Source organism: Trichechus manatus, unplaced genomic scaffold (genome assembly GCF_000243295.1).
Source record: "Trichechus manatus latirostris isolate Lorelei unplaced genomic scaffold, TriManLat1.0 scaffold00040, whole genome shotgun sequence".
NCBI lineage: Eukaryota > Metazoa > Chordata > Mammalia > Sirenia > Trichechidae > Trichechus > Trichechus manatus.
This window is the reverse complement of record NW_004443976.1, coordinates 11,096,934-11,123,097: the sequence shown is the minus strand read 5'-3', so window position 1 is coordinate 11,123,097 and position 26,164 is coordinate 11,096,934. Positions and strand designations below refer to the sequence as shown.

General features: G+C 40.4%; 1 protein-coding gene across 4 annotated transcripts in view; it reads left to right on the top strand.

Moving 5' to 3' along the window:
* Nucleotides 1–26,164, top strand: part of NDEL1 (nudE neurodevelopment protein 1 like 1) — a 51,987-nt gene that overhangs the window by 11,921 nt on the left and 13,902 nt on the right. Inside the window, exons 1-5 of one of the 4 annotated variants that reach the window (XM_023731078.1) lie at nt 1,131–3,566; nt 18,931–19,028; nt 20,600–20,753; nt 21,632–21,780; nt 23,725–23,861. In XM_023731078.1, coding sequence (XP_023586846.1) covers nt 18,943–19,028; nt 20,600–20,753; nt 21,632–21,780; nt 23,725–23,861 — 526 coding nt within the window. In that variant the 5' untranslated portion in view covers nt 1,131–3,566; nt 18,931–18,942. Of the gene's footprint in view, nt 1–1,130; nt 3,567–8,987; nt 9,182–18,930; nt 19,029–20,599; nt 20,754–21,631; nt 21,781–23,724; nt 23,862–26,164 lie in introns of those variants that run through there. The other 3 variants (XM_023731079.1, XM_023731080.1, XM_023731077.1) reach the window with 3 other exon arrangements.

Genomic DNA, 26,164 nt, shown 5'->3' with positions numbered 1-26,164 from the left:
CCGTTCTAACCTGGAACTGAAGCCATTCCCACAGAACACCTTTCAGCCAAACCATAGACAGGCCCATGAAATAAACAATAACATCCGAGAGGAACATGTTCCTTAGAACAATCAATTATATAAGTCAAAAGGACAACAGTTGCCCAAAAGCAAAGATGAGAAGGCAGGAAGGGGTAGAAAATCCAGATGAAAGGAAAGCGGGAAACCAGGGCAGGAATGGGGAGAGTGCTGACAAATTGTGGGGAATGCAGCCAATGCCATGGAACACTTTATGTACAAAGTATCGAATGGGACACTGATTTGCTCTGTAAACTTTCACCTAAAGCACAATAAAAAATTTAAAAAAAAAAGTATAGCGTTCTCATATACCTCCCTCCCACCCCACACACAGTTTCCCCATTATTGACATCTTGCATCAGTGTAGTACATTTGTTACCATTGATGAATGAATATTAATATATTATTATTAACTAAACTCCAGAGTTTACGTTAGGGTTCACTCTTTGTGTTGTACAGTTCTATGCTGTTGTTAGTTACAGTCAAGCTGATTCTGATTCACGGCGACCTCAAATGTGCGGAGTAGAATGACACTTCGTAAGATTTTCAAGGCTGTGACCTTTCAGAAGCAGATCACCAGGCCTTACTTTCCAGGCTCCTCTGGGTGGGTTTGAACAGCCAACCGTTTGGTTAAGAATCCAGTGTTTAACCATTTGCACCACCCAGGGACAGCTCTATGCTTTTTGAGAAATGTATAATGTATAACGTCATGTATCCACCATTAAAGTATCATACAGCATACTTTCACTGTCCTAAAAATCCCTTCTTCTCCACCTATGCAGCCCTCCCTCTCTCCCCCAAGCCCCTGGCAACCACTGATCTTTTTACTTTCTCCATAGTTTTGCCTTTCCCAGAACGTCATAGAGTTGGAATCATACAGTATGTAGCCTTTTCAGACTGGCTTCTTTCACTTAGCAATTTTCATTTAAGGTTCCTCCATGTCTTTTCCTGGCTTGTTGGTGCATTTTTTTTTAAATTGCTAAATGTGTTCTTTTTTTTTTTTTTTTAAATGTCTTTCTAATTATACACTTAATACATTTTTTGGTTAAAAAAAAAAAAACAGGAAGAACAGATTAGAGAAAACTCCCTGTGACCTCATCTGCCAGAGATGACCACGGTTAACATTTTGGTCTGTCTTTCCAGAGTTTTTTCTATGTGTAATGCCTGTATGTTTTTCTATTTTACAAAAACAGGATCATATTATACATATTGTTGAGTTAACGTCTTTATTCACTTAGCTGCATATTATAAACATCTTTCCTTGTTAAAATCCTTCTGTAATATGTTTTAACAATTGCATACTATTATATTATGTGACTATAGCATAATTCCACTTAATCTTCTGATCTCGGTTGTTTCTACATTTTGCTAAACAAGCTTTGATGAAGATCTTTATGATGAACAGCTTTTAAAAATTCTTTGCAAATGATATCCGTAAAGATCTGTAGTAATGCTTCTCTTTAGGTAAATTCCTAGAAGTGGAGATCCTGGATCAAAGGAGTTGTACATTTTTCAGGTTTTTGATACACAACCCTAAACTACCTACCAGGAAGACCGACACCAAGAGCACTGTACACAAGAGTGCTGGTTTCCATCTGCTCTTGTTTGCACTTTGTAGTCTAATGCTTTAAAATCTCACAAATGTGTCGGATGAAATATGGACGCTTTGCTGTTCTATTTTGAATGTTTTTGATTGGGAGCAAGGTGGATTATGATTCGTATGTTTGTTACTCGTTGCCGTTGAGTTGATTCCGACTCATAGCGTGTGACTATTGTATAATTCCACTTCATCTATCTTCCAATCTCGATTGTTTCTACTTGTGTTTGTTAGCCACCAGTATTTTTATATTTCGTCAATTGTTTTCAGTGATCATTTTTTTGAAATGGGGGAGTTCTTTATCAGAGTTCTAAACTTAAAAAGTGCTTTGGTGAAAGAAAAAGGGGGGAAACAGCAGCAGCAGAGAGGAGCAAAGAAAGTGATTCAGAGCTTAAAAACATTCATTGAAAATTTGTTATTCATTCAACAAATGTTAAGCACCTACTACATGCCTGGTGCTGAGGCTATAGATATATAAGTCATGGCTGCTGCCCTAAACGCTCCTGTAAATGTAAATATTGAAAAGACCTGGCTAATTTTTTTCTCCTTGGTACTTATCACTGCCTGACATATTAATATGTTTCTTTATTTTCTGTTTCCCTTTTCTGTAAGCTCCAGAAAGGAAGGGACTTAGCTTCTTTTGTTAATTGCTCTATACCTGGGGCCTAGAATAGCGCCAGGAACTCAACAAATATTTGGTAAATGGCTGAATACATTACCTTTTAATCCTGATAACTTTGACTCATTGATTTATCTGGTAATGGGAATTTGGCTGAATTGCCTGATAAAATCAGCTCAGTTCGGTAAGCAACACTCCATTTCTTTTAAGCATTGTCATTTCATTGGTCTGATATGGGAGTAGGTAAAATAGGTACCATCTTGTTTGCGTAAAGGTATGAGAACAGATAACCTTTTTCTCTAGATACAGTCACATTGTTTATGTAGGTGTGATGTCAACAGCCCTTGGGGTTGCCAGGTGTCAACCAAATCAGCAATTCTTTTCTGTGGAGGCAACAGTCACTCTGGGATGTAGGCAATGGGCCGAGATAGGAGCCAGGGCTGACAGTGAAGACTGAAGCTTGGAAGAGCAGAGGTTCCGAAACCAGGAAGCCCACGAGGCCGCAGGTGGTTCCAGAATGGGAGGTACTCCACAGTTCAGATAGGTTTCCAGGGAGGAAATCAGGACACGCTCCACGAGATTCATGGAAATGGAGGCAGGGTGGTTCAGTGGTAGAACTCTTACCTTTCTTGTGGGAGACCCGACCCCAGCCAGCGCACCTTATGTGCAGCCACCACCCATCTGTCAGTGGAGGCTTGCGTGTTGCTATGATGGAGCTTCCAGACTAAGATGGACTAGGAAGAAAGGCCTGACAATCTACTTCTGAAAACTTGCCAGTAAAAAACTTATGAATCACAATGGTCCGATCCGCAGCGAGTCCATTGTGTGTGTGGTTGCCACGAGCTGGGAACCAACTCAACAGGTGCTAACAACAACAACGTCCATCCATTTGGATTCTCTGGCATACGCAATATTTCATAGCTTACCTAAATTCATAGACGAGCAGATGTTTAAGCTGAGTACATATGGTCAATATGCTGACTCCGAGAGATTCATGGGAACATGGCAGGATTTCAGTTTCCAACAATAAGAGAAAAAAGGCTAAGCAGAGACTCTCGCTACCTCAGTTTACCCTCCTGGATAAAGACAAGCGCTCTTTCCTTCCAGGACCAGCAACCAGGGCAGGAGAAGTCCTGTGATAGCAACAACCTACGTTGTCCTCATCTTTCTTATCTTCAAGAGCCCCCTTTCAGCAAGCTACACCTGGGGGCCTGCGAAGGGGGAAAGCTCCTTGCTGGCAAGGGGTCCTGAGGCCGGGAGCAGACTGCATTCTCAGACAGACACAATGGAAAGGTAAGGAATGGGAAGGAGGTTTGGAACAAAAATATCTCCACCCAATTCCTGCTTTTCTGTTGACTTAACAGCCAACTGGAGTTTGAAATTTAGGGGACAATTCTGATGGAAGAGCCTAGGTTTAGGAGGCAGGGCTGCTTTGTATAATCGGTACGTGCCATTTGCTTAAGAAGTTACTGAGGATGCAGTAAAGACAACAAATGGAATTCTCTTTTCCGTTTTAGGTGGTACAGGGATTCCCAGGCTGGACTATTTATGGCTGTCTGGGCCAAGCGTCAGGAACCAGCCGGACATAGATATTTTTTAATCAGGCATGAACTGGTTACCATTCCTTATCTTGGGGAAAAAACAAACAAACAAACAAAAAAAAAAAAACAGTTGCCATGGAGTTGATTCTGACTCATGGTGACTCCAATGTATGTCAGAGTAGAACTGTCCTCCACAGGATTTTCAACAGCTGATTTTTCAGAAGTAGATCACCAGGCCTTTCTTCTGAGGTGCCTCTGGGTAGACGTGAATCTCCAACCTTTCACTTAGCAGCTGATTGCATTAACTATTCGCACCACCCAGGGTCTCCTCCTTATCTTGGAAGGGATAATTTATTGTCTGGTTGAAGGCTGTGGCATTCTGTTCCCTGAAGGAGACCCCTGAGCAAGTTATTCATTCAACAAATATTTATTGAGCACCCACTCTATGCCAGGCATTATGTGGAAAATAACATAAACATCTCTATTTAAGACATCTGCACATATTTTTATGTTCTTACTTAATTTTGTTTTTCTGTTGCATTTTATATAATAGACTTTTATTTTAAGTCCCTTAACAACTTTATGGAGGAAAAGAACCCTATTGTGATGGCTAAGGTTGTGTGTCAACTTGGCTGGGCCATGATTCTCAATGGTTAGGCAGTTATGTAATGATGTAGTCATCCTCCATGATGTGATCCGATGCGATCAGACAATCAGTTGTAAGGGGAGTTTCCTTGAGGGTGTGGCTTGCATCCAATGTATATATGTGGACGTTCTGGCAAATCTCGCTTGCTTGCCCCGGATCCTGATTCCAGCTCGTCATCATCTGCCCTTCAGTTCTTGGGATTTGAGCCAGCTGCCTGCCATATTGCCTGCCAGTGTTGGCATTCATTAGCATCTGCAGCCTGTGAGCCAGCAGCCTGCCATCTTACTTGCCAATGTTTGGGTCATCAGCCCCTGCAGCTATGTGAGTCAGGATACACCTCCAGCCTGACATCTGACCCATGGACTTGGGACTTGCCAGCCTCTACGGCCTATGTGAGCCATTTCCTTGAGATAAATCTCTCTCTATATATAGGTGTGTGTATATATATATATATATATACACACCCATGAACATCAGTGCTATTTTCATCCAGAGATAGCCCCTGCCACACTTTATCCTCTTACCCTGGTTATTTTCCTTCATAGCACTTATTATGTCCAGGCAGAAATAAATTTGTTTATTTGCTTATTGTCTGTCTTCCCTATTAGAATATAAGTTTCATGGTGGGATGTGTGTGCACATTTTCTAGCTATGCTTAAATTCCCAAAGCTTTAGAACGGTGCCTAAACTCAAGGGTGATGAATCCAAGACTTTCTTTTCTCTATAAAACCACTTTTTCGTCATGTTGAGGTCAAAGTATATACTTTTTTAGAATTAAAAAATAGCTGTTATGATTGGTTTTTATTACACAAGCAAAATATGTTGCTTTGGGAATTGTAGGATTCTAATGCTGTAAATTGGGTTTAAAGTTTGGGCTATAGAAAAGTCATAATTGCCCGTGACCCTAATCCCAGTCCCTTTGTAACCTAGCATCACCCAAGTTCAGCCTTTCATACCAGTGAAAATCTCATCTGTAGATGGTGATTTTTTTCAGGATTTGGGGTATTCTCTGGAAAGTGCTGTCAGTCTTGCAGTTGGAGGTATAGCCACTAAACCATTTGCTCATCCTTTCCTTTTCATTAAGGCATATTAAGCGAGTGTTTGCTATGAGCCTGGTTGGACTTACATAGGTGAACTACAGCATGTAGACTGTAGAAGTGAGTTGGAGTCGCTTTGAGAGGGCCTTGAAGGCCAGACTATGTAGTCTGTACTTTATCACAAAGGCAGTAGATCACCAGAGCAAGCTTGGAGACAGGAATGATGCTCTGTACAAAGTAGGATTTTAGAAAGATTATTCTGATAGTTGTGTGTAGACTGCTGGATTGGACCAAGAAGAAATTTGAGGGAGAGAAGTCTGCGGAGGGAGAGAGAGAAATGGGAGACTTTGGAGTGGGGAGCTCCAGGGGCAAAAGACTGGGAAATGCCCGGGTTAATTTGGTGACCACATAAGTGAATGCACGCTGGGAAAGGGGATAATTAAGAGTGATCTGACAAAGGCTGAATGCCTCGGTTTCTAGGAGAACAATGACACCATTGGCAGAAACATGAAAATCGTTTTGGGAATTCTGGGTGCGGCAAAAGGAGGATCAGTTCAGGTTTTAGACATGTAGAGCTAGAGGTGGTGGTGGGACATTTAGGTGGACATATCCAGCAGGCCATTAGCAACCCGCTAGCCATTGGGGGTCCCCTGCCTAGCCTGACCTATATCCCGAGCTGAGGGCTGAAAATTCTTTATACTTAGCAGGAAATAGTGGTCAAAGGAATACAGAGAGATTTGGCTGAATCAAGCCTTTGATAATGTTGAGGTGTCTGGCTCACCTGAATCTATAGAGAGATAAATGCACCCCATCTCCTCAGAGTTTTCATAGTGGGCTTCTTACTTCGTGAGTGTGTGATGTAGCCAAAGTCCATCATCCTCATTAGCTAGAATATAGGCTCATAATGAGATGGCTCCTAAGGCAGCTAGTCAAATCCCCCTGCCCCCTCAATGGTGGAAACTGGCCTCTGTTTTGTGTGTCTCAGAGCTTGTGGCAGGGAAGATGTTGGGGTGTTTAGGCATGCTCTGAGGGACTGTGACATTGGCTTGAGCCAAGAAAGGCTTGTTCTGAAACCCATAATGGTTTATGAAGGCAAAAGGGTGGGGCAGCCCTCACTCACCTTTTCTACCTTCAAGACTGATTTTGTAACTTCTGTTCCCCTCTGAGGGTGCCTTCAGTCTTCAGAAAGGGCCCTGGGTGGCACAAATGGTTAAGTGCTTGACTACTAACCAAAAGGTTGGTGGTTTGAACTCACCTAGAGGGGCCTCAGAAGAAAGGCCTGCTGATCTGCTTTCGAAAGGTCACAGCCTTGAAAACCCTATGGAGTGTTCTACCCCGCACACATGGGGTTGCCATGAGTCAGAATTGACTTGACAGCAATTGGTTTGGTCTCTGGTTTGTGGTCTTCACTTCCACTTTATTTCTCCCTAGATGGGCATATTGGAGGCCGAGGTTACGGCAAAGCAAGCTCACTGTTACTTGTTCTGCCACTTCCCCCCGCACCCCCATGCCAGACCTGCCTCCCAAGGAGAAAGCCCAAAGAATAGGGAGGAAGGAGATCTGTGCAGGGCCTTTGACACCTCTGAGAACCTGTCAAGCAAAGCCCATTCGTTAAGATGGGGCCAACACACCAGTCCTGACAAATACTAGTTCTGGGTCCAGTTGGGTGAGAGGGGCGGTGGCCTGGATGATAACACCAATATTTTCTGAGGGCCTGGCCTGCCACTAGGTGACTCAGTGAGTTTCCTAGAGCCTCCGCCAGGAGGGAGGGATAAGAGCTACAGCCTTTATTTATTTTTTCCTATTGCAGTAGACTGCTTTGTCTTGGCACTAGGCCCACAGGAAAACCTTCATTAATCATCTCCCTGCCTGTGATCTCATCAGCCAGGGCACAACCTCAGCCAGGGAAGCAGAGCCCCAGAGCCTGGACGAGCTTTCATGGTGTGTCCCAGGCCACTGGCCTTGGAGTAAGACCTGCCTGGGTTTAAACCCCAGCTCTTGTTTACCTTTGGGAGCCTCGGTTTTCCAATATGTAAAATGGAGGCAATAATTCCAGTCTCACAGGCTTGTAAAGCACTTAGCACAGTGCTCTAGCCCAATAAATGGTAATTATTATTTCCCCTTCTTGAATGGTTAATAATGTGGTTTCTGGAGTCAATCTAGACTAGACGGGTTTTAATCTTGAGTCCTCCTCTTTCTAGCCGAGTTGCCTTGGACAACTTCATCTTCCAGAGTCTATTTCCTTATTTGTTAAAGGGGGTGAATAACAGTACCTATCTCACAGGGTCATTGTGAGGATTAAATAACGTAGACCAAGTGTTTGGCACAATTGCCGGTTTATACAAATTACACAACAGAAGTGAACTACTCTTATTATTACTATTATTTTTTCCCCAAATCTGTAGTCTTTGGAGTCTAGCTCAAGGTGCCATCCTTCCCACAAACCCCATTACTGCAATCACTTCTATGATCTTCATTGATTTGGGCTCCTCTTACAATCCATTTTGCATTGTTCCTGTTTATGTCCATCTCCCTCAAAAGTGTAATTGGACCTCCCAGTCTCACCTTGCTCTCACCTTGAGGCCTGTCTTACACATCATTGTTGTGTCCAAAACACCAACAAATCTAATCCCAAGAGGAATGAAATTAGAGAGAATTACATTGTACATGACACAGCAAAAGTTCCTAAAAAAAAGTTCCTTTAAAACAGCTCTCTTCCGTCAAATTTCCACTCCCTAAGCAGTTGCCTATGCCCATTTCTCCCTTTCTGGCTAGTCTCCCCTAGCCCTCTTTTCTCGCCAAGTCTTATTTGCCTTACATATGTATTTCGTTGGTGGCCCCAGGAAGATGACCACATACATTTACATAAATAAATATGCTTAGATATATGAAATATATAACAAATGTACATCCCCCCCGGGGCCCCCAACCAATCCATTTATTCTCTCAGCAAGCATTTGAGTGCCTACACTGCGTCCCGTACCAAGCTATCTGTCGGGATTAACAAGGCATGGGAGGTTTCAGTTTTTATCAAATTCTATTTGGGGAAAACGAGAATAACTATAAACTTTACCTAGTGAAAGTGCTGTAAAAACAACATAGGACTTTGTGAGAGAGAGTAATGAAGGCAGACTACCCCAGGTATTCTATTGGGTGGTCAGGAGTGGTCTCGGAGGTGAAATGTAAGTGGAGATTCATTTTATAAACAGTAACACTGAAATACGGACACTTGAAGGGTTTTGGTGGCTGACACCAGGGAAGCAGGAGAAATCCAACTCGCCTCGCAACTTGTCAGTCAACGAAAAGTGTTCCCGGCTGCCGCCAAGGCCGAACCCCGGTACGTCACGGGGTCGTTGGCGCTTGCGCAAAAGGATGCCGTCAGCCTGATGTTAGCGCGCCGGGCTTAGACCTGCCCCCTAAGACGCCATCCCTGCCACAGCCCCGCCCCGCACGCTCTCTCGCTCGCGCGCATGCTCCGAGCCCCACCCCCGTGCGTCACAGAATGGCGTCGGACATCCAGGCAGCCCCTGACGTGTCGGGGAGGAGCCGGGCGCGGAGCTTCGCGGAGTGTGGCTCAGGACTGCGGAGGGGAGCGGAGCTGAGCGGCTGGGCGGGCCTGGCCAGGCCAGCGGAGCGGACACGTCGGTCGAGCGGCGGCGAACATGCGCTTTTGACACATTGGAGGTGAGCGTGCCGTGCAGGGGGCGCTCCCGAGGGGGCCAGGCAAGGCCAGCGGCGCCGAGGCCTGTCCCTGGGGAGTCTATCGGGCCCGGGGACCGTGCCTGAGGCCCCGCCGGGCCGGGCCGGGTCGTGTTCTGAGGTGACCAGTCCAGAACAACTGTTCCAACTGCTCCTTCCCCGCCCGGTCCGAGGTGTGGCCCCTCAGGGGCTCCTTGAGGGAGCGAGCCCGGCGGCCTCAGGGGGATGTGTCCCGTACCGGGTGGATGAGGGACGGCGAGGATGGAGACCGGTACTTTGCACTGTGATCTGGGACGCTGGTGGCCCAGTTGGAGGTGGCAGCGGCGCACCCAGCCTCCTCCTCCACCCTCCCCCAAATCCCTTCAGCTGGAAGGTTGTTTGGAGCCGGGTTGGGTTCTGAATCCTGAGCTCCTCTCTCCGGTCGGGGGCCTGAGCGGAAGGAGCCGACGTTGGGCCTCGATGCCAGCCCCGTGACGTCCTGCCCTTGGAGTTCGGGAAGGTGTCACTAAACGGGTTCAGGTTGCTTGTGCTCGCCTGTTTTTTGCTGGCAAGCAACGAGATAACCCTGTAAGTTTTGCCAAGGAAGTGAGGCTTCTTTCACCGCCGATTACCACATTCCATTTCTGTAGCGTCGGTACACGTCAGAACACTTTTGCTTTCTCTTTTGAACCTCATCGTATTGTGGTTGTGACTGATTCTGTTATCACCATTTGACGGATGGGGAAATTGAGTCTGGGGTCGGGAGGTGTTAAGTGATTTATACTTGGGTTCAACCATCTGGTGAGTGGCTTAGCTTGGATCAGAATTGACGTCTTTAGGCTCGGAGTTCTGGTTTCTTTTCGTGGGATTTTTATACTGTTCTCAGCTGGAAAGCAAGGCAGAGTATGTGATTTGCCAGAGATATACCAGAACCTTAAAAAAAACAAAAAAACAAAAAGGAAAACCACAGCAACAACAATAACAAAAACTCATTGCGGTGGAGTCGTCGCTATGATACCAGAACCTATTAGATGATTTATTTGAGTGTTTTTGAACAAATTCACCGAGGATAAGAGCTACTACTCAGTTATGAGAAACATCCTACTCTGAAGCTTGTTCATAGGTTGCTGGTTAATTATTTTGTCTGATAAATTGTGTTGCTCTTAATTGAGTTATGGGGCAAGGTAATGGCGTTGCTAAATCCTGAAGTGGATTCGTTGGTAGGTCAAAATGCAGCATTAGGTCATAGCTTGAAGAGAAACAAAGGGAAACTGAGGGAGGTATTATTATTATTTATTATTATTCAAAATTGGAGAGCATAGGGAACAAAGAAAACCTTTGGCTAGCCCTGGTTAGAAGGTGACCTAGTTCATACAGAAGTTGCTAAGTCTAAAGCTGTAGTTCTGTTTTGACTTTTTAAAGTAAATAAATCAAAATTGGATAAGGAGCACTTATGATAAGTAGCAACCGCAGTAAAAACTTAGATCTTGCCTTGATGACATCTGCAAAACTTATTTTTATTCTCAGTTTAAGCCATGCTGATATAAATTTGGTTACTAAAGCTTAAAATTACTTCTGATATAAGTTTCTGAGCACTTGGTAAGGTAGAAAAAGAAGTTTGAGAGGAGCAAAAGGAAGACCATATTTATGATCGACTTTAAGAAGTTAAAAATTCTGTAAATGTCACCTTTGAGAGAAATAGAAGAATTTTGGTGAAAAGACATGTCTTACCTAGAATCAGTTCCAAAAGAAGTCTTACAACCTCGTTAACCAAAAAAAACCAAACTCATTGCCATCAAGTCGATTCAATCTCATAGCAACCCTATAGGACAGGGTAGAGCTGTTCCATAGGATTTCCAAGGAGCGGCTGGTGGATTTGAACTCGCCAGACTTTTGGTTAGCAGCCGAGCTCTTAACCACTATGCCACCAGGGCTGCTTCAACCTCATTAGTCCAGTCTGTGTTTATTAACAAGAAGAAACGTCATATAAAATAGATTTTTTTTTTTTTTAACCACCCAGCAAATAGTAGTTTTCTTGTAAATGTAGCATTTCGGACAGGCTGTTTTATCTTAAAGTCATACGCAGTATGATAATGCTTGATGTAAAAGTTGTCATACTTTTGAGACTTACACTACATTCATATGAGACATGGTATTAAAGGAAGATTGGTTGGGGTATGTAATTATCTACCTTCATTTTGGCTTCAGAAGATTGTAGGTGTACCATTAAGGCATTTTTTTTTTAGCAGTGTACTTTTCTATATTGGCTAACTTTCAATAGTCTTAGTATCTCCAGTTACGTAGTATCAAATAACACAGTGAACACCTTCTCCCACTGTTACTTGAAGCACAACCGAACAAACTGTCTTTAAAGCCCTTGAAACGTTCTTTTGAATATCTGTAGTGGTAACAAATTTTTGTCATTTGTAAAGAATCTGATTATTAGAAAGGGTAAGTCAGATGAATAAAACTTGATAAAGCTGGATAATACCAATTAGGAAACAGCAAAAAATGAGATGTAATCATAAAGTAAGAACTTGTGTAGTTCTTAATCTGGCTCTTAAAGACTATCCCAAAAGAGAAGTTTAAAAAATCTTTTCAGTAATGGTAGTATCACTGGAATATGCATATAGCTTTCTGAAGTGATTAATTTTAAGGAATCATTTGTATGTTACAAATTCTGAAGCACATTTACTGTGGTCATACTTCAACGGTCCACTGCTGACCTATCATTTTTTATAATTTAATATACAGTTATGCTGCATTTACTATGGGCCAAGCCTTGTTCTAAGTATTTTACAAATATTAACTTTCTTCATAACAACTCCATTTTAAAGATGAGGAAAATGAGGCTACTGAGTGGTTAGATGACTTTCCCAAGTTCACCCACATAATAAGTAGAGGAGTCGGAATTCTAAAACAGGAAGTTAGCCTCCAGGGTCTGGGCTCTTACCCACTATGCTATGCTGCTCCTATGCCTGTTCTCTAGTTAAATGTTTTTAATTGGTTTGTTCTGGAAAAGGTGAAGCTCATTTTAGTAAAAAGTTTCTGGTATAGGTTATAATCGCGTTTGAAGGCCAATAAACAAGCTGTAAAAGTAGCTTGTTGATTAAAAAAAATTGTAGTCAACATTGAGTTCACAAGAAAATACTGAATTCAGCAAGAAAATAGTATGTGTGAAATAAAAACACATGTTAAAATAATTTTGCTAATATTTGACATGGAAGTAAGTAATTGGACAAGAAGGATACAAGAGATAGAACTAAATACTCAAGAAGTTTCATACCAAACCCGTTGCTGTTGAGTCTATTTCGACCCATAGGGACCCTGTAGGACAGGATAGAACTGCCCTGTAGGGTTTCCAAGGAGCGGCTGGTGGATTTGAACTGCCAACCTTTTGGTTAGCAGCTGAGTTCTTAACCACTGTGCCACCAGGGCTCCTTCATACCAAAGGCTATTTAAAATCTGAGTCTCCAGAGGACTCTGGAAAAGTTGGTAGTTGTATTAAGAATATGGCCCTATTCAAGAAACAACAGTCAGGGACAGACGGATACTTTACAGTGTTTACCGAGAGTTGTAAACAGTGAGGTTCCTTGGGGATCACTACTTAGCTAAGTGCTCTTCAAAGTAATAACTGCCTCTGATACTGTATAAATGGGTCAAAAACAACAACAAACCTATACAGAAAAGTTTCAGAGTGGGTATGTGAATGATAACACTTATAGATAAAAACAGCCCTAACCCTATTTGTAGAAGAATTGGCTTCACGTTCAAATACAACGCAAGAAAGAAGAAAGGCATCTAAAGTCATTATGAACATACATAAGGACATTGGTCCATGCAGCACACAATCAGCAATATCATCAAATGCTGCACAGTAACAGAAAGAGTACTGAAAACTTAAAAGAAAAATTATCCGAAACCAAACACATTGCTGTTGAGTTGATTCTGACTCATGACGACTCCACGTGTTAAGAGTAGAACTGCTCCATGGGGTTTTCTTGGCTATACACTTTACAGAAGATCGTCAGGCCTTTCTTCCACTGGGTGGGCTCAAATCACCAACTTTTAGGTTAGTAGTCCAGCACAAACCATTTGTGCCACCCAGAGACCTAGAAAAATTATCCCACCAGTGAATAAAATGTCGAAATACTGAGGTAGCACCAGTCACTCAACTGTAGAAAGGCGTCCTTCCAGGGAAGGTCCAAAGAATGACAACTAAAATATTTAAGGGACTGAGATGACTGCCAAGGATTATAGGCTAAAAAGTCAAGAAATCTTCACTTTGGGAAGACCAAGGCTGAGAGGTATTATCATCAAAGCCTGCAAGATCAGAAAAGGCATAAAAAGGAGAATACAAACTTGTTCACTAAATCTTGGAGCCTTACAAGAGAACAACACATGAAACTTATGGTAAATTTAAAACCAAAAATAAGAAGTTCCCTATGCCTTAAAGTTATGGAACTTATCCCAATTGCTTAAAATAATATAAAATCAGTAAATTAAACATTACAGAATTGAAATCAGTAATTTAACAAATATTTCCTATAAGGGTCAGGACTTTCTCATACTTTTTGATTTTCCTGGAGTGTCCAGTTGCTTTTATTATTGACACATGATGAAGTAATGTGCCTTCATCACAACCTCGTATTTATGCAGTTTCTAAGTCATGCTATCTGTATTATATGGGATTCCTCCTTTTTCTTGGAGCCATCAAACTGGCCACTTTACTCTTTAGGCCTGATGGACTAGGCTTCATCCTGGACTTCTGTTTATTGCAGCCCTGGGGTAGAGCCACTATTTCTTGAATCTTATGCTGTCCTGTTTTCTCCCTTCTTTTGTTACTATGTCAGGAAGTGTGTGGGAGAGAACCCTCTTAAGTTCTTGTGTGAGAGAAAAAATCATCTTGCTTCCTGAATTATGTTTCCATAGATCCTAGGATTTTCTTATTCTTATTTGTCTGGTGGTTCTTTGTTGTTCTTTCATGTTTAAAACTAAAGGACTGGGTAATTATTTTAGGTGGCTAATGTGCAGTGGAATCTCCAAGGCTCCCCCCAGTGAGTCCCATCAGTTCCCTAGTTTTTGATGTGGAGCCTCTCAGTTATATAAATGATGGTGAATAGGGCTTGGCATACATCAGGCTGATAATTTTGCCCAGCCGAGAATGATAGATTTTATAATCTTGTTTTAATGCGTTGTAGTGCATTGTGAGATAGAAGTAAAACCACTCACATTCCTAAAATAGAAATTCAAATATAAAATAATAAAGTGGTACTTTGAAAATAAATAGGGAATAATGAAATAAAGATTATACATCAATTCAGCAAGTATTTGTTGAACTTCTGTGTTCTGTGTTTCTGGTGATACAGAGGGATTTATAATAAGATGCAGATCTTGTCCTCATGGAACTATCTGGAAAGACTTAACCTTTGATTCCTCTTCAAATATTTCTTATTTAAGGTAGAAAAAGTAGCGGCAAAACTTTGCTTTTTGTGTTACTCTTGGCCCTTACAGCATTTTGCAAAACTGTAATTTACTGGGTTGTGTATCCAAAACACTGAATAGCTGAGCTGCACACTGGTACATAGTTGCCAGTGCTCAAATAGTAACATCTATCCAAAATTGATGGACCGGTGCCATTGTGCATATAATCTTCTTTAGAACTAGATGTACAGATTTCAAATGTAATTACAAAATTTGAGGGGACATTTTTGGGAAAGACCTTATCTAGAGCATTCAGTTGTTGCCTCACCCCGGAATGCTTCTCATCTGTCCTGTAATTCTATCTTCATCTGGGTTTGTATATCCCTCGCCTTAGGGAATTAGGCAGTAACTCTCTGAGAAGTTGTTGATACCACATGGTGATGCCTTTAGGTGTTTTGGATCTTCTTTTAAAATCCCAGTAGCTCTTGCTGCTGGACTAGGCTTATTCTTATTCACACAAGTACGGTTACAAATCAGCCTACATCTGGGAAAGTGGGTGGGAATTGGGAATTTTGATGGAGGGATAGGAGAGGATATTATAAATTAATCAGTATTATTTAATAATCGTATGCATGAAGAAATATTATAAATCATCTAACTTCATTAGGTGAAAAAAAACTGAGACCTTAAGAGATTAAGCAGTTTGCTTAAGTGATTTAGTGGCAGAACTGAAACCATAGAGCCCAGGCCAGTAGGATTCCCAGTCCTGGGTGCTCTGCGTTTTGATGTGCTGTTGTGTCATCCAGGAGCAGAATAATACAGACAAAAGTGTGCTAAGTAGGGGGTAATTGGATTAAAGGACAGGGGCACATTTGGTCAATAAATATTTATTCTAATGCTTAACAATGTCTGACACATAGTGGGTGCTCAGTAAATGTTTGCAAGCATTAAGTGCTTTCTCTGAGCACGCAGTTACGCTTGGTGTCATGAAGGGATGCAAAGTATGTCAAGGATCCATGTCTTTCAAACACCTGTCAAGATGATTTATAGATTAAGGCAATTGGGAGATTGACTAACAGATGCCAAGGTAGTAATAGTATGACCAGAAAAGACTAAGAAAGAAAATTTGCAGTAGGCCTTGGAGGAATTAAGCTAAGTGTATAAGGTTCCATTTTAATTTTATCAAGTTAAAAACCACTCTTGTACCTCTTTGGCATAGCAAGTCTGAAATTGGAGTTCTGTATTTGTTCTTGTCTCTGACTGATTTTTTGCTAAACTTTCATGATTGTGCTAAATAAACTCCAACTTCTCTACATCTAAAGCTGGTCTTGAGTTCTTTTTATTTTTTTAATAATATTTTATTGTCTTTTCGGTGAAAGTTTACACAGCAAATTAGGTTCCCATTTAACAATTTCTACACAAATTGTTCAGTGACATTGTTTACATTTTTCACAATGTGTCAACATTCTCATTAATTCTGTTCTGGTTGTTCTGTTTCCTGCATTTTAGTTTTCCTTAACTTGTCATCTTTGCTTTAGAGTAATAGTTGACCATTTGGTCTCATACAGATAATTTTTTAAAGGAGCACAGTATTCATGGGTGATTTATTTTATGAGCCAGTCTATTATTTAGTTGAAAGGTGACCTCAGGATAGTTTTGGTTCATAGTTTAGAGTATATCAGGGCGATAGTCTCGGGGAGTCTTCTGAGTCTCAGTCTAGTAAGTCTGGACTTTTTAAGAATTTGAGTTCTGTTCTGCATTTTTCTCCATTCTTTCAGGATCCATCTATTGTGGCCCTGATCAGAACAGTCAGTAGTGGTAGCTGGGCACCATCTAGTTCTTCTGATCTCAGGATAGATGAGGCTGTGGTTCATGTAGACTGTTAGTCCTGTAGACTAGTTTCTTTCCTGAGTCTTTGGTTTCATTCTTTCTCTTTTGCTCCAGATGAATAGAGACCAATAGTTGTATCATAGATGGCCGTTTGCAAGCTTTTAAGACCCCAGCAATACTCACCAAACTAGGATGTGAATTATATTATGCCAGTGAATTATATTATGCTGGTTGACTGAGTTGTCCCACGAGACTATGGTCCTAAGCCTTCAAACCCAGAAAACTAATCCTGTGAGGTGTTTGGTTATGTCTAAGAAGTATTTGTAACTGAGCCCTTGATGTGGCTTATTATATACGTGAATATATTTGCATACACACACATACATGTATGTACACATACATACAGATATGGCTCTATATGCTCACATATGTACACACACATACATACACGTGTGCATATTTATATACTTATGTAATTGTCTTAGGCTGTGTTCTCTGGAGAAGCAAAACCAGTGAGGCATTTTGTGTATATATGTATATATGTACACACACACACACACATATATATATATATAGAGAGAGAGAGAGAGAGAGAGATTTATATCAAGGAAATGGCTCGTGGGGTTGTAGAGGCCGGAAAGTCCATGGATCAGGCATCAGGCTGGAGGCTTCTCTTGACTCACATAGCTGCAGAGGCTGATGAACTCAAGATCGGCAGGTCAGATGGCAGGCTGCTGGCTCATGGTCTGTGGAGGCTGATGAGTCCAAGGTTGGCAGGTAAGATGGCAGGCTGATGGCTCAAGTCCCAAGAACTGGAGTTTAGGTGGTGACGAGCTAAATGCAGGATCCAGAGCAGAGCAAAAGCAAGTGAGCTTTGCCAGAAAGTCTGTATATATTAGATGCAGGCCATACCCCCAAGGAAACTCCCTTTCAACTGATTGGCTGCTCATAGCAGATCTCATCGTGGAGGAGATTACCTTATAACAGATCTCATCATGGAGGCGATTACATCATTACATAACTGCCAGACTACATCATAACTGCCTAACTGCTGAGAATCATGGCCCAGCCAAGTTGATACACAACCTTAACCATCACTGTAACCATACACACATTTTTTGGTTGTTGTTGTAAAGTTATGTTTGTCATATCCTTTACCAAAAAAGCCTTTTTCTCTTGTGGTCTTGAGTTCTTGTTATCCAGGATGGATTAGGATGAATCAGTTTTAGTTTAATTCAGTAACTGTTGAGTTTTTGCTATGTAGCAGGCATTGTACTAGGATAGAACTAAATAATACACAGCCTGATAGGAAATACAGGGGTGTAAGCAAATGCACTACTGCATGGTAAGTATATTAATAAAAGTATACATGGGTTATAGAAGTAGCAAGCGGGAAGGGGAATTTAATGCTATCTGGGTGAGGGTGGGAAAGGAACAGATAACATCTAAGTTTTGAAGGATAAACAGGAACTTTCCAAATACCCAAGGAAGAGCGAGCCATTCCAGGTAGAGAAGACACTTGGGAAAGCATCCAGACCTGAAATAGCATGGTGTGCTAAGGCAATTTTGAATAGTATTGCTGAAATATAATGTGGGATGTCTGGGGGAGGGGCTGTAGGAGGTAAGACTGAAACACTGGGCATGATTCTAGACAGCGCCCGGTCTTTTGGTATTCCATCTGGCCTGAGAATCAACTGGGAGTATTAGTTAGCCAGTCTAAATTCAGGTTAACTACACACGTACACCCCTCCCCCTAAGCCTTGGGAGACCAACCAAGATGAAAGAACATTGAGGTTGGGGATTAGTGGACTTTTGGAAGAAGATTTGGACTTAAAAGATAATTAACAGGAGGTTTTAAGAAATGTAATAATACAGCATACCTGCAACGGACGGAACCTATGTAAGGCGGAAACCTGTCAGAGAAGGAAAACGCAAATATTTTCACTAGAAAAGTGGTAAGACTGCACCCTGTCAAAGGTGGAAAACTTGCAAGACTTGGAAAAACAAGGCAGGCCCATTGAGTTTCGGCCCTCACAGGTTTCACTGTAGTAAATTATCGGGAATGTGGTACCTGATCTCCTAGTAGGGTCACCTGGCATGAAACGTTCCAAGCAGGTGTTTTGAAGCAAGTGCACAACAGAGAAGGGCATGCAGTAGCAGTTGCTCTGGAGTATGCTTGTTTCTGTCACCTGATTATCAGAAGGCCAGTTGACCATAAGCCACACTGCTGGAGTCCTGTGTGCAGGATGGTTCTGTGGGGCCAGTTTACCCACAACCCAGTGCCTCATCGCCTGTTGTGGCCTCATCCATAATACTGGTGGTCTCAGAGAGTGGGGCAGTGAAATGATTTATTTGCCTGAATTATATTAGTTAACCACTTACAGAATCTTTTATGTTTAACTCCCTTCAACATGCTGCTGATTTAGTTTGTCTCAGATTTTATACTTAGATGCCTGTGTTCTCTATTTAATTTATAATAGCTTGTCTTTAATATTTTACAGGCTTTCTTGATCATGGATGGTGAAGATATACCAGATTTTTCAAGTTTAAAGGAGGAAACTGCTTATTGGAAGGAACTTTCCTTGAAGTATAAACAAAGGTAATGTTGACAAACACAGTAAAACTAGGGGAGGACATTTGGAATACATCATGTCTAGCTTGTGCTTTTTTTTTTTTTTTTTAAACATAAAGCTAAATTTAGAGTTTCAGCTTAGGAGTCAGGATTCTAGAAATAGTCATAACATTGCTTGTGTTTAAATGTTATAAAAATGCCATAAATCTTTGTATTATTGAAACTATTACTACAGTAAGAAAACTGAGTGTCATTCTGTGATTTCTTCTGGTGGTTTACCGCCTTTTATGCTTGTTACTAGACTTGGCTGTCTTTGGCCTGCTGTGTGTGCACTGATTCTGCTTCCTCATCCTGGCCATTTGGAGATTCTGATAAGCTGTTTAGGTTTCCATTTGACAGACTTTAGTTCTCTTCAGACAAGTGTCATCAGTGTCTGGAGTCAGCAAAGCTTTGTGGGAGGAAGAAGAGCTTCAGGGGTATGGAGCAAGTTAGGAAATTTCAATTATTTTACTGAGTTGGGAACACTTTTGGATAGTAACTTTTTAAGCACCAAAACTTAAACTTGCTTTTTACTGGAATCTTTCTAAAATATTTATATATTTTCCTACTTTAGTTAACACAGTTTACTAAGCCTTACGAAACCTTTGATTGCCATTTCATGGTTATCACTGAAGTCAGTTACTCTGCTGTGCCGGTGGATATAGAAGATGTGTGTCTAAGGCAGGCCTTCTTAATCTTTTTTGTGTTGGTTTCGCTTTAATAGGCTTGTGAAGCCTATGGACTCCTTGTAAGAATAATGTTTTTAAGTGCATAAAAGTAAATCATAGAATTACAAAGGAAACCAAGTATACTGAAGGACGGTTGTCTAAATATTAAACTAATTTGTGGTATATTAATAATGTATACTTCTTTATTAATACATTAAATAAAAAGATCTGGGGTGAGTGTATTAACTACTGTAAATTTGATAGTAATGAGAATAAATGATGTTTAGAGATAGCTGCAACAACCCTATTGTGATGTGAAATAGCTGTGATTTCTATTGAACACAATTGAAGAAGATGCTAAATTTCAGTTACTTTAGTGAAAATAAAGATGCACTACCCCCTCATCTACAGATCATGGATCCCACTTAATTCTATGGAGGAAGAAGTTAATGATACTGATTCACATGTAGACTTACTTTTCATAAATATTGTAGTTGCTGATTTGTGAGTCCTTTTTGGGGCTTACAACTAATTTTCATCTAACCCAGAATGTATAAAGTAAGAAATGCAAACCGGATTGTCTTTATAGTTTAGTAGATTCTGTAGTAGCATTAAGGAGCCCTGGTGGCGCAGTGGTTAAGTGCTTGGCTGCTAACCGAAAGGTCAGCAGTTTGAACCTGCCAGCCACTCTGCAGGAGATTTACAGCCTTGGAAACCCTATGGGGCAGTTCTGTGCTGTCCTAGTGTTGCTTTGAGTCAGAATCAACTTGACAGCAATGGGTTTAGTTTTGGTTATAGTAGCATTTGTATCCAGCCCAAAAGAATACATAATCATCTTCAGGACCTTGTGGATCATACTCTAACTCATCTTTCCCACTTTGTTCTGATTAGCTTCCAGGAAGCTCGGGATGAGCTAGTTGAATTCCAGGAAGGAAGCAGAGAATTAGAAGCAGAGTTGGAGGCGCAGTTAGTACAGGCTGAACAAAGAAATAGAGACTTGCAAGCTGATAACCAAAGACTGAAATACGAAGTCGAAGCATTAAAGGTAATTGTGGTAGTAGAAGTTGGGGTCTAATGTGCTGGGTTTTATTAAAATGAGAAATCTATTTTTCATGTGGAGCTTCAGAGCAGCAGGCAACAAGAAAATATAAAAAGAGGCTTAAAGTCAATTTTGGAAAAAAAGTATTTTCTTTCTTGGAACCAAGGAAAGGTTTCGTTTAGGAGTTCACTTAGAAAAGTCATAGCTGTCAGTTTTCTAGCAATAATGTGCCTAGCTATAATATTATATTGTAGTTCTTAGAGTTTTCAAAAGCTGCCTGATGATCTGTTTTGATGTAGATTGCCTCATTCTGCAGTACTTTTCAGATTACATTTATCTGAAGTAATTTCATGATTGGTCATAGCCCCTCAGTTTTGGAGTCCAGTTTAGGTTAAAAAATTTCCTTCTAAAAAGGAATTCTCAGGAGTAAATGGATTAACCCCTTCGCTGTGTCTGGGGAGTGGGTGGGTTTAGAGGTGGGGGAGGGCAGGCAGAGGGGAGGGAATTTGAACTGTGAGTGGCAGTTTATTTCTCTGTACTTGCCCTGGCCCTGGATTCAGCCTTAGAACCCAGAGGTTTCCCCACCAAATTCAGGGTTTTTGAGGGAAGGTTTCATCATTTTTCTTCTTTTCAGAGAGGTATTATGAGATTATTACTATATGTCTTTCTGAGAGGAGAGTGGTTGATAATCTAAATGTTTCTGAGTCAGGGCACTTAGAATGGATGTGTCCTTTAGTTTTTAAATATTGTAAAAAGGGACTGTCAGCTTAGACTGCAGGTGAATTCTGTGTGTTTTTGTTTCCCTTGCACTTGGATTACATGCTTTATTAAGGAAAGCTGCATGTTAATGACACATACTTTCCTCCATATACTCACACCTTCAGGAGAAACTAGAACATCAGTATGCACAGAGCTACAAGCAGGTCTCAGTGTTAGAGGATGATTTAAGTCAGACGCGGGCCATTAAGGAGCAGTTGCATAAGTACGTGAGAGAACTGGAGCAGGCCAATGATGACCTGGAGCGAGCCAAAAGGTAAACGAATGCTGTGCGTTTTCTTAGAATAAGCAAAGTTGGGATCAGTGATTAAAATATATATATCTTAGGCTCACCTATCAGCTAGATTTTAGCCCCAGAACATTTTCTTTTGGTATTTCATGTCACCTGTAACTCATTGATTGAAATTAACCCAAAATCTTTGTCTCCCCAGAGAGAATCCTTATCTCCCCTTCCAAGCTCTTCTCTTTCCAGTTTTCCTTTTTTCCTTCTTCTTGCACGTACAGTTGTTGGTCCTAGTGGTTTTTCTTTAAAACTCATCTCGTTCATTCCTCCATATTCTCACTACTACTACATTTTTTGTAGGTCCTTACATCTTATACCCGAATTCTGCAGTTATCACCTAGCTGATCTTTGACTCTAAATTTTTACTCCTTTTTTCATTCTCTTCTCGTTAATACTGACAGATGAATTTTCTTGAACTATTGCTTTCATTATGATTTTGCTGAACAACCTGCAGTGGCTTGCTATTATTTTGCCAAGCTTTCATGCATCTATAATTAGTTGTTTCTTAATCATTTGAAACTTAATTCCTGTTGGTTTATAATTATTCCTTGGTATTTCTTTCCTTAATATTTATTCACTGACTCCTATGTGCCTGACGTGATGCTAGGCTGGAGGTTAGAGAGATAAGCTACTCATTTTTCTTAAGGGGTAACAGATATGAGACATGCTTTATGATAAAGGCTCTAGTAAATTGAGTGTTCAGATTGTTCCAGGGCATAGAGAAGGAGCAGCTAAAGCTCCCGGGTGAATTGGAGAATCCTTTGCAGATAGTAGAACTGAGTCTGCAAGGAGGAATAGATGTTAACTAGGTGAAGAGAGAGATTCAAAGATAGTCAGGGTGGTGCATAAAGTATTAATATTTCACTTTGATCGAAGTGTATGGAGACATTATGGCTGAAGGAGATGCGACTGGAAGGTGGTTGGGCCAGGTTATGAAGAACCGCTGTGCCATGTTTGAAAGTCGCTCTATAGGCAGTGGAGAACTCTTTAAGATTTTCTAAACAAAGGAGTAATATGAGATTTAGATTTGAGAATATCGAGGAATTGGAAGTAGGGAGGAGGAAATATGAAGACCATTGAGTAATCCAGGTGATGGATGAAGAATTAAGCCAGTGGCAGGAGGTTGGACAAGATTTGAGAGACATTTTGGCTGTTGACAGGACTTGATAAAATTCATCACGCCATTGAGAGTCCTAACTTGAGGGCAGGGAATTGTATTTGCATAGCAGATAGCACATAATAGATGTATGTTAGTGTTTGTCGAATGAGTAAGATGAGAAATGCAGGAAGAAGAAAAGGTTGGCAGGATGTAAATGAGTTTGGTCTTGGTCAGGAATTTGAGGAACTAGTTCCTTTTAAAGGAACTTTTAAAGTTTAGGCTCCTCTGAGGAAACCGAAAACATAAATCTAGCACTCAGGAGGGAGTTTCCAGAGCTATGCATCTGAGGGCTGTCAGCATAGGACAGTATTTCTCAAAATGTAGTCCTCAGAGTCAAGTGTATGTATATGTGTGGTGGGTAACCTATTAAAAATGCACGGTTCTGGGCTACATGCCAGGCTTCATGAGTTAGAAACTTTGGCGGGAGAACTGGGAGAAAAATTTTCTTCCTGAAAATGTATATAATTGATTTTATTGTGTTTAGAACCCAATGAACATATAAAGTGTCTAATAAAAGTCCTTCTTTTAAGGAACTTTAAGGAATTTAAATGGAGATTTAAGAATAGAATATATTGGATGGCCCCAAATGATAGGAGAGACACTACATGCCACCAGCGGTCAGAAGGGGATGAGATCATTCTCTTTGAACTGGGTCAGGAAATGGCAGGAGATAAATTTTGACAATTTCCTTTTGTATTAGTTATTTGTACATGTTATTTACTTAATCCATAGACTCTAATTTTTCTTTTTTTTTTTAGGGCAACAATAGTTTCATTGGAAGACTTTGAGCAAAGGCTAAATCAGGCCATTGAACGAAATGCATTTTTAGAAAGTGAACTTGATGAAAAGGAATCTTTGTTGGTATCTGTACAGAGGTTAAAGGATGAAGCAAGAGGTAAAATTTATAACTTAAATAATATTTATCTATTACTTTATTGTCCCTAAGCCAGAGTACTAAGTAAGCTTAAAGATCAACTTTTTTTAAAGCTACACATTTATGTAGTTTTGTTAGGCACTGTGTTAAGTGCTTTTAATCTGTTAACTTATTTAATACATACATCATCAACTCTATGAGGTAGATAGTATTATCCCCATTTTATGGATCAGAAGACGAGGTGCAGACAGTCTGAGTTTTGCCCAAGATCGTATAGCTAGTTAGCTGGAATTCAGACTCTGGTCTGTTTTCCAAAGCCTTTGCCACTGTCACTGTTCATGTACTGCTTGGTTTGTTGTTTTTTCCTTATTGCTTCTACCTAAACCATTTTGGATTATGCACTTAATGGCACTGTATATGTGTACATATTGCTGTATACATATTATACATACAGTGAATGTATACTTCTTAAAAATTTCCCTCTTCCCCCCCCTTTTTTTTTTTTTGCTTATGCATGGTAGAATACAGCATATTATAAAGAAGAAAATAAAAATCACTACCAGTCCTTCTAAGGAGAATCCACTAAGTTTGGTGTAATTCTTTCCAGTTCATGTCATTAAAAAATCTTTTAAAACATAGTTTTAAAAAATGTTGCATAATGTTCTATTATAGAGTTCCGTTTTATTTAATGAGCTCTTTATTATTCGTTGCTGATTTTTTTGCTATAAATAATGCTATGAATATAATCCTGGTACATAATACATACATTTACCATAATATAGGAGTATCTTTGATGATTTCCTTAGAATAGATTCTTAGACGTGGCAAAGGATATAAGTCTTTAATGGTCGTAATACACATTGCTAAATTACCTCTTAGATACGTTGGTACTTCTGCACTCTCATGGTGATTGAGGGTGTTCTTCTCACTCTTTACCAGCATTGTTAATAATAAAAATGCATTTTAAAAATTACATAAAAATCAATCCATTTGAAAGTTGATTGTTTTAATTTGTAGTTCTTTGGTTACTGTTTGTGAAACTTTCTGCTCAGTGTTCATTGCCTCTTTTAAAACTTGGTTTTTCATGTTTCTCCTGGTTTTTTGAGGGAGGATTTATTCATCTGAAGAGCTTCTCATAATTTATATAGTGTACTGATTATGATATTAACCTTTTATCTTTTTTTAAATTGTAGTAATTATATAGGTAACACATTTGCCATTTCAACAATCTTCACATGTACAGCTCAGTGACATGAAATATGTTCATCATGTTGTTCAACTATCACTGTTTCCACATTTTTCCATTACCCTTAACAGAAGCTTAGTGTCCCCACAGTGCTATCTTTCCCCTTCCTCCTGCCTGCCCCTGGTAACCACTGATAACTCTGATCCCTATGCACGTGCCTATTCTAGATAGTTCATGTAAGTGAGATCATACAAGATTTGTCCTTTTGTAACTGACATTTCATACAGCATAATGTTTTCAGGATTCATCGGTGGTGTAGCATGTATCAGGCTATCTTTTTTTTAACATAAGTAAATATTCTATTGCTTAGTTGCATAACTGGCTTAAAAATTCAATATTTGAAATCAAGAAAAAAGTTCTGAATACTTTCTTTCTAAAATAAGATATTTCATTGTGATAATAAAAAATACCAACCATTTTATTTTTTCTTTTTTCCCATACAAAAATTCATACACACGTTGTTATGTGACTCTAATTGCTGTCCCTATACTGTGACAGCACACTCCTCCTTTCCACCCTTGATTCCCCATGTCCATTCAACCAGCTCCTGACCCTCTTTGCCTTCCTATCCCACCTCCAGACAGAAGCTGTCCGTTTAGTCTCTTGTATCTACTTAAGAGGCACACTCCTCACGAGTATCACTTTATGTCCCACAGCCCAATCCCTGTCTGAAGAGTTGGCCTTGGAAATTGTTTTAGTTCTGGGCTGATAGAGAATCCAGGGGCCATGCTTTCCGGGGTTCCTCCAGTCTCAGTCAGACCACTAAGTCTGGATACCAACCATTTTAAATTACAAAAATGCACTTCATTGATTTTGCAGTAATTCCAAACTACATCATTTCAAAATAAAAGGAAATGAGTTGGTAAAAAATATTTATTTTTGTGTCACATAGGTTCACTCCGAGTTCTACTTTGGGCTCTGTCCTGTTTCTTTTTCTATATAGGCATAGATTATATAGCATTTTTAAATTCTAAAATATTGTTTAGAAGTAGGGCTGTTATTACAGTAGACACCTGTGTAAATGAAAGTTGTTAAACAGGAAATTCATTTTTGCGAAGTAGTAATTTAGGAAAAATGG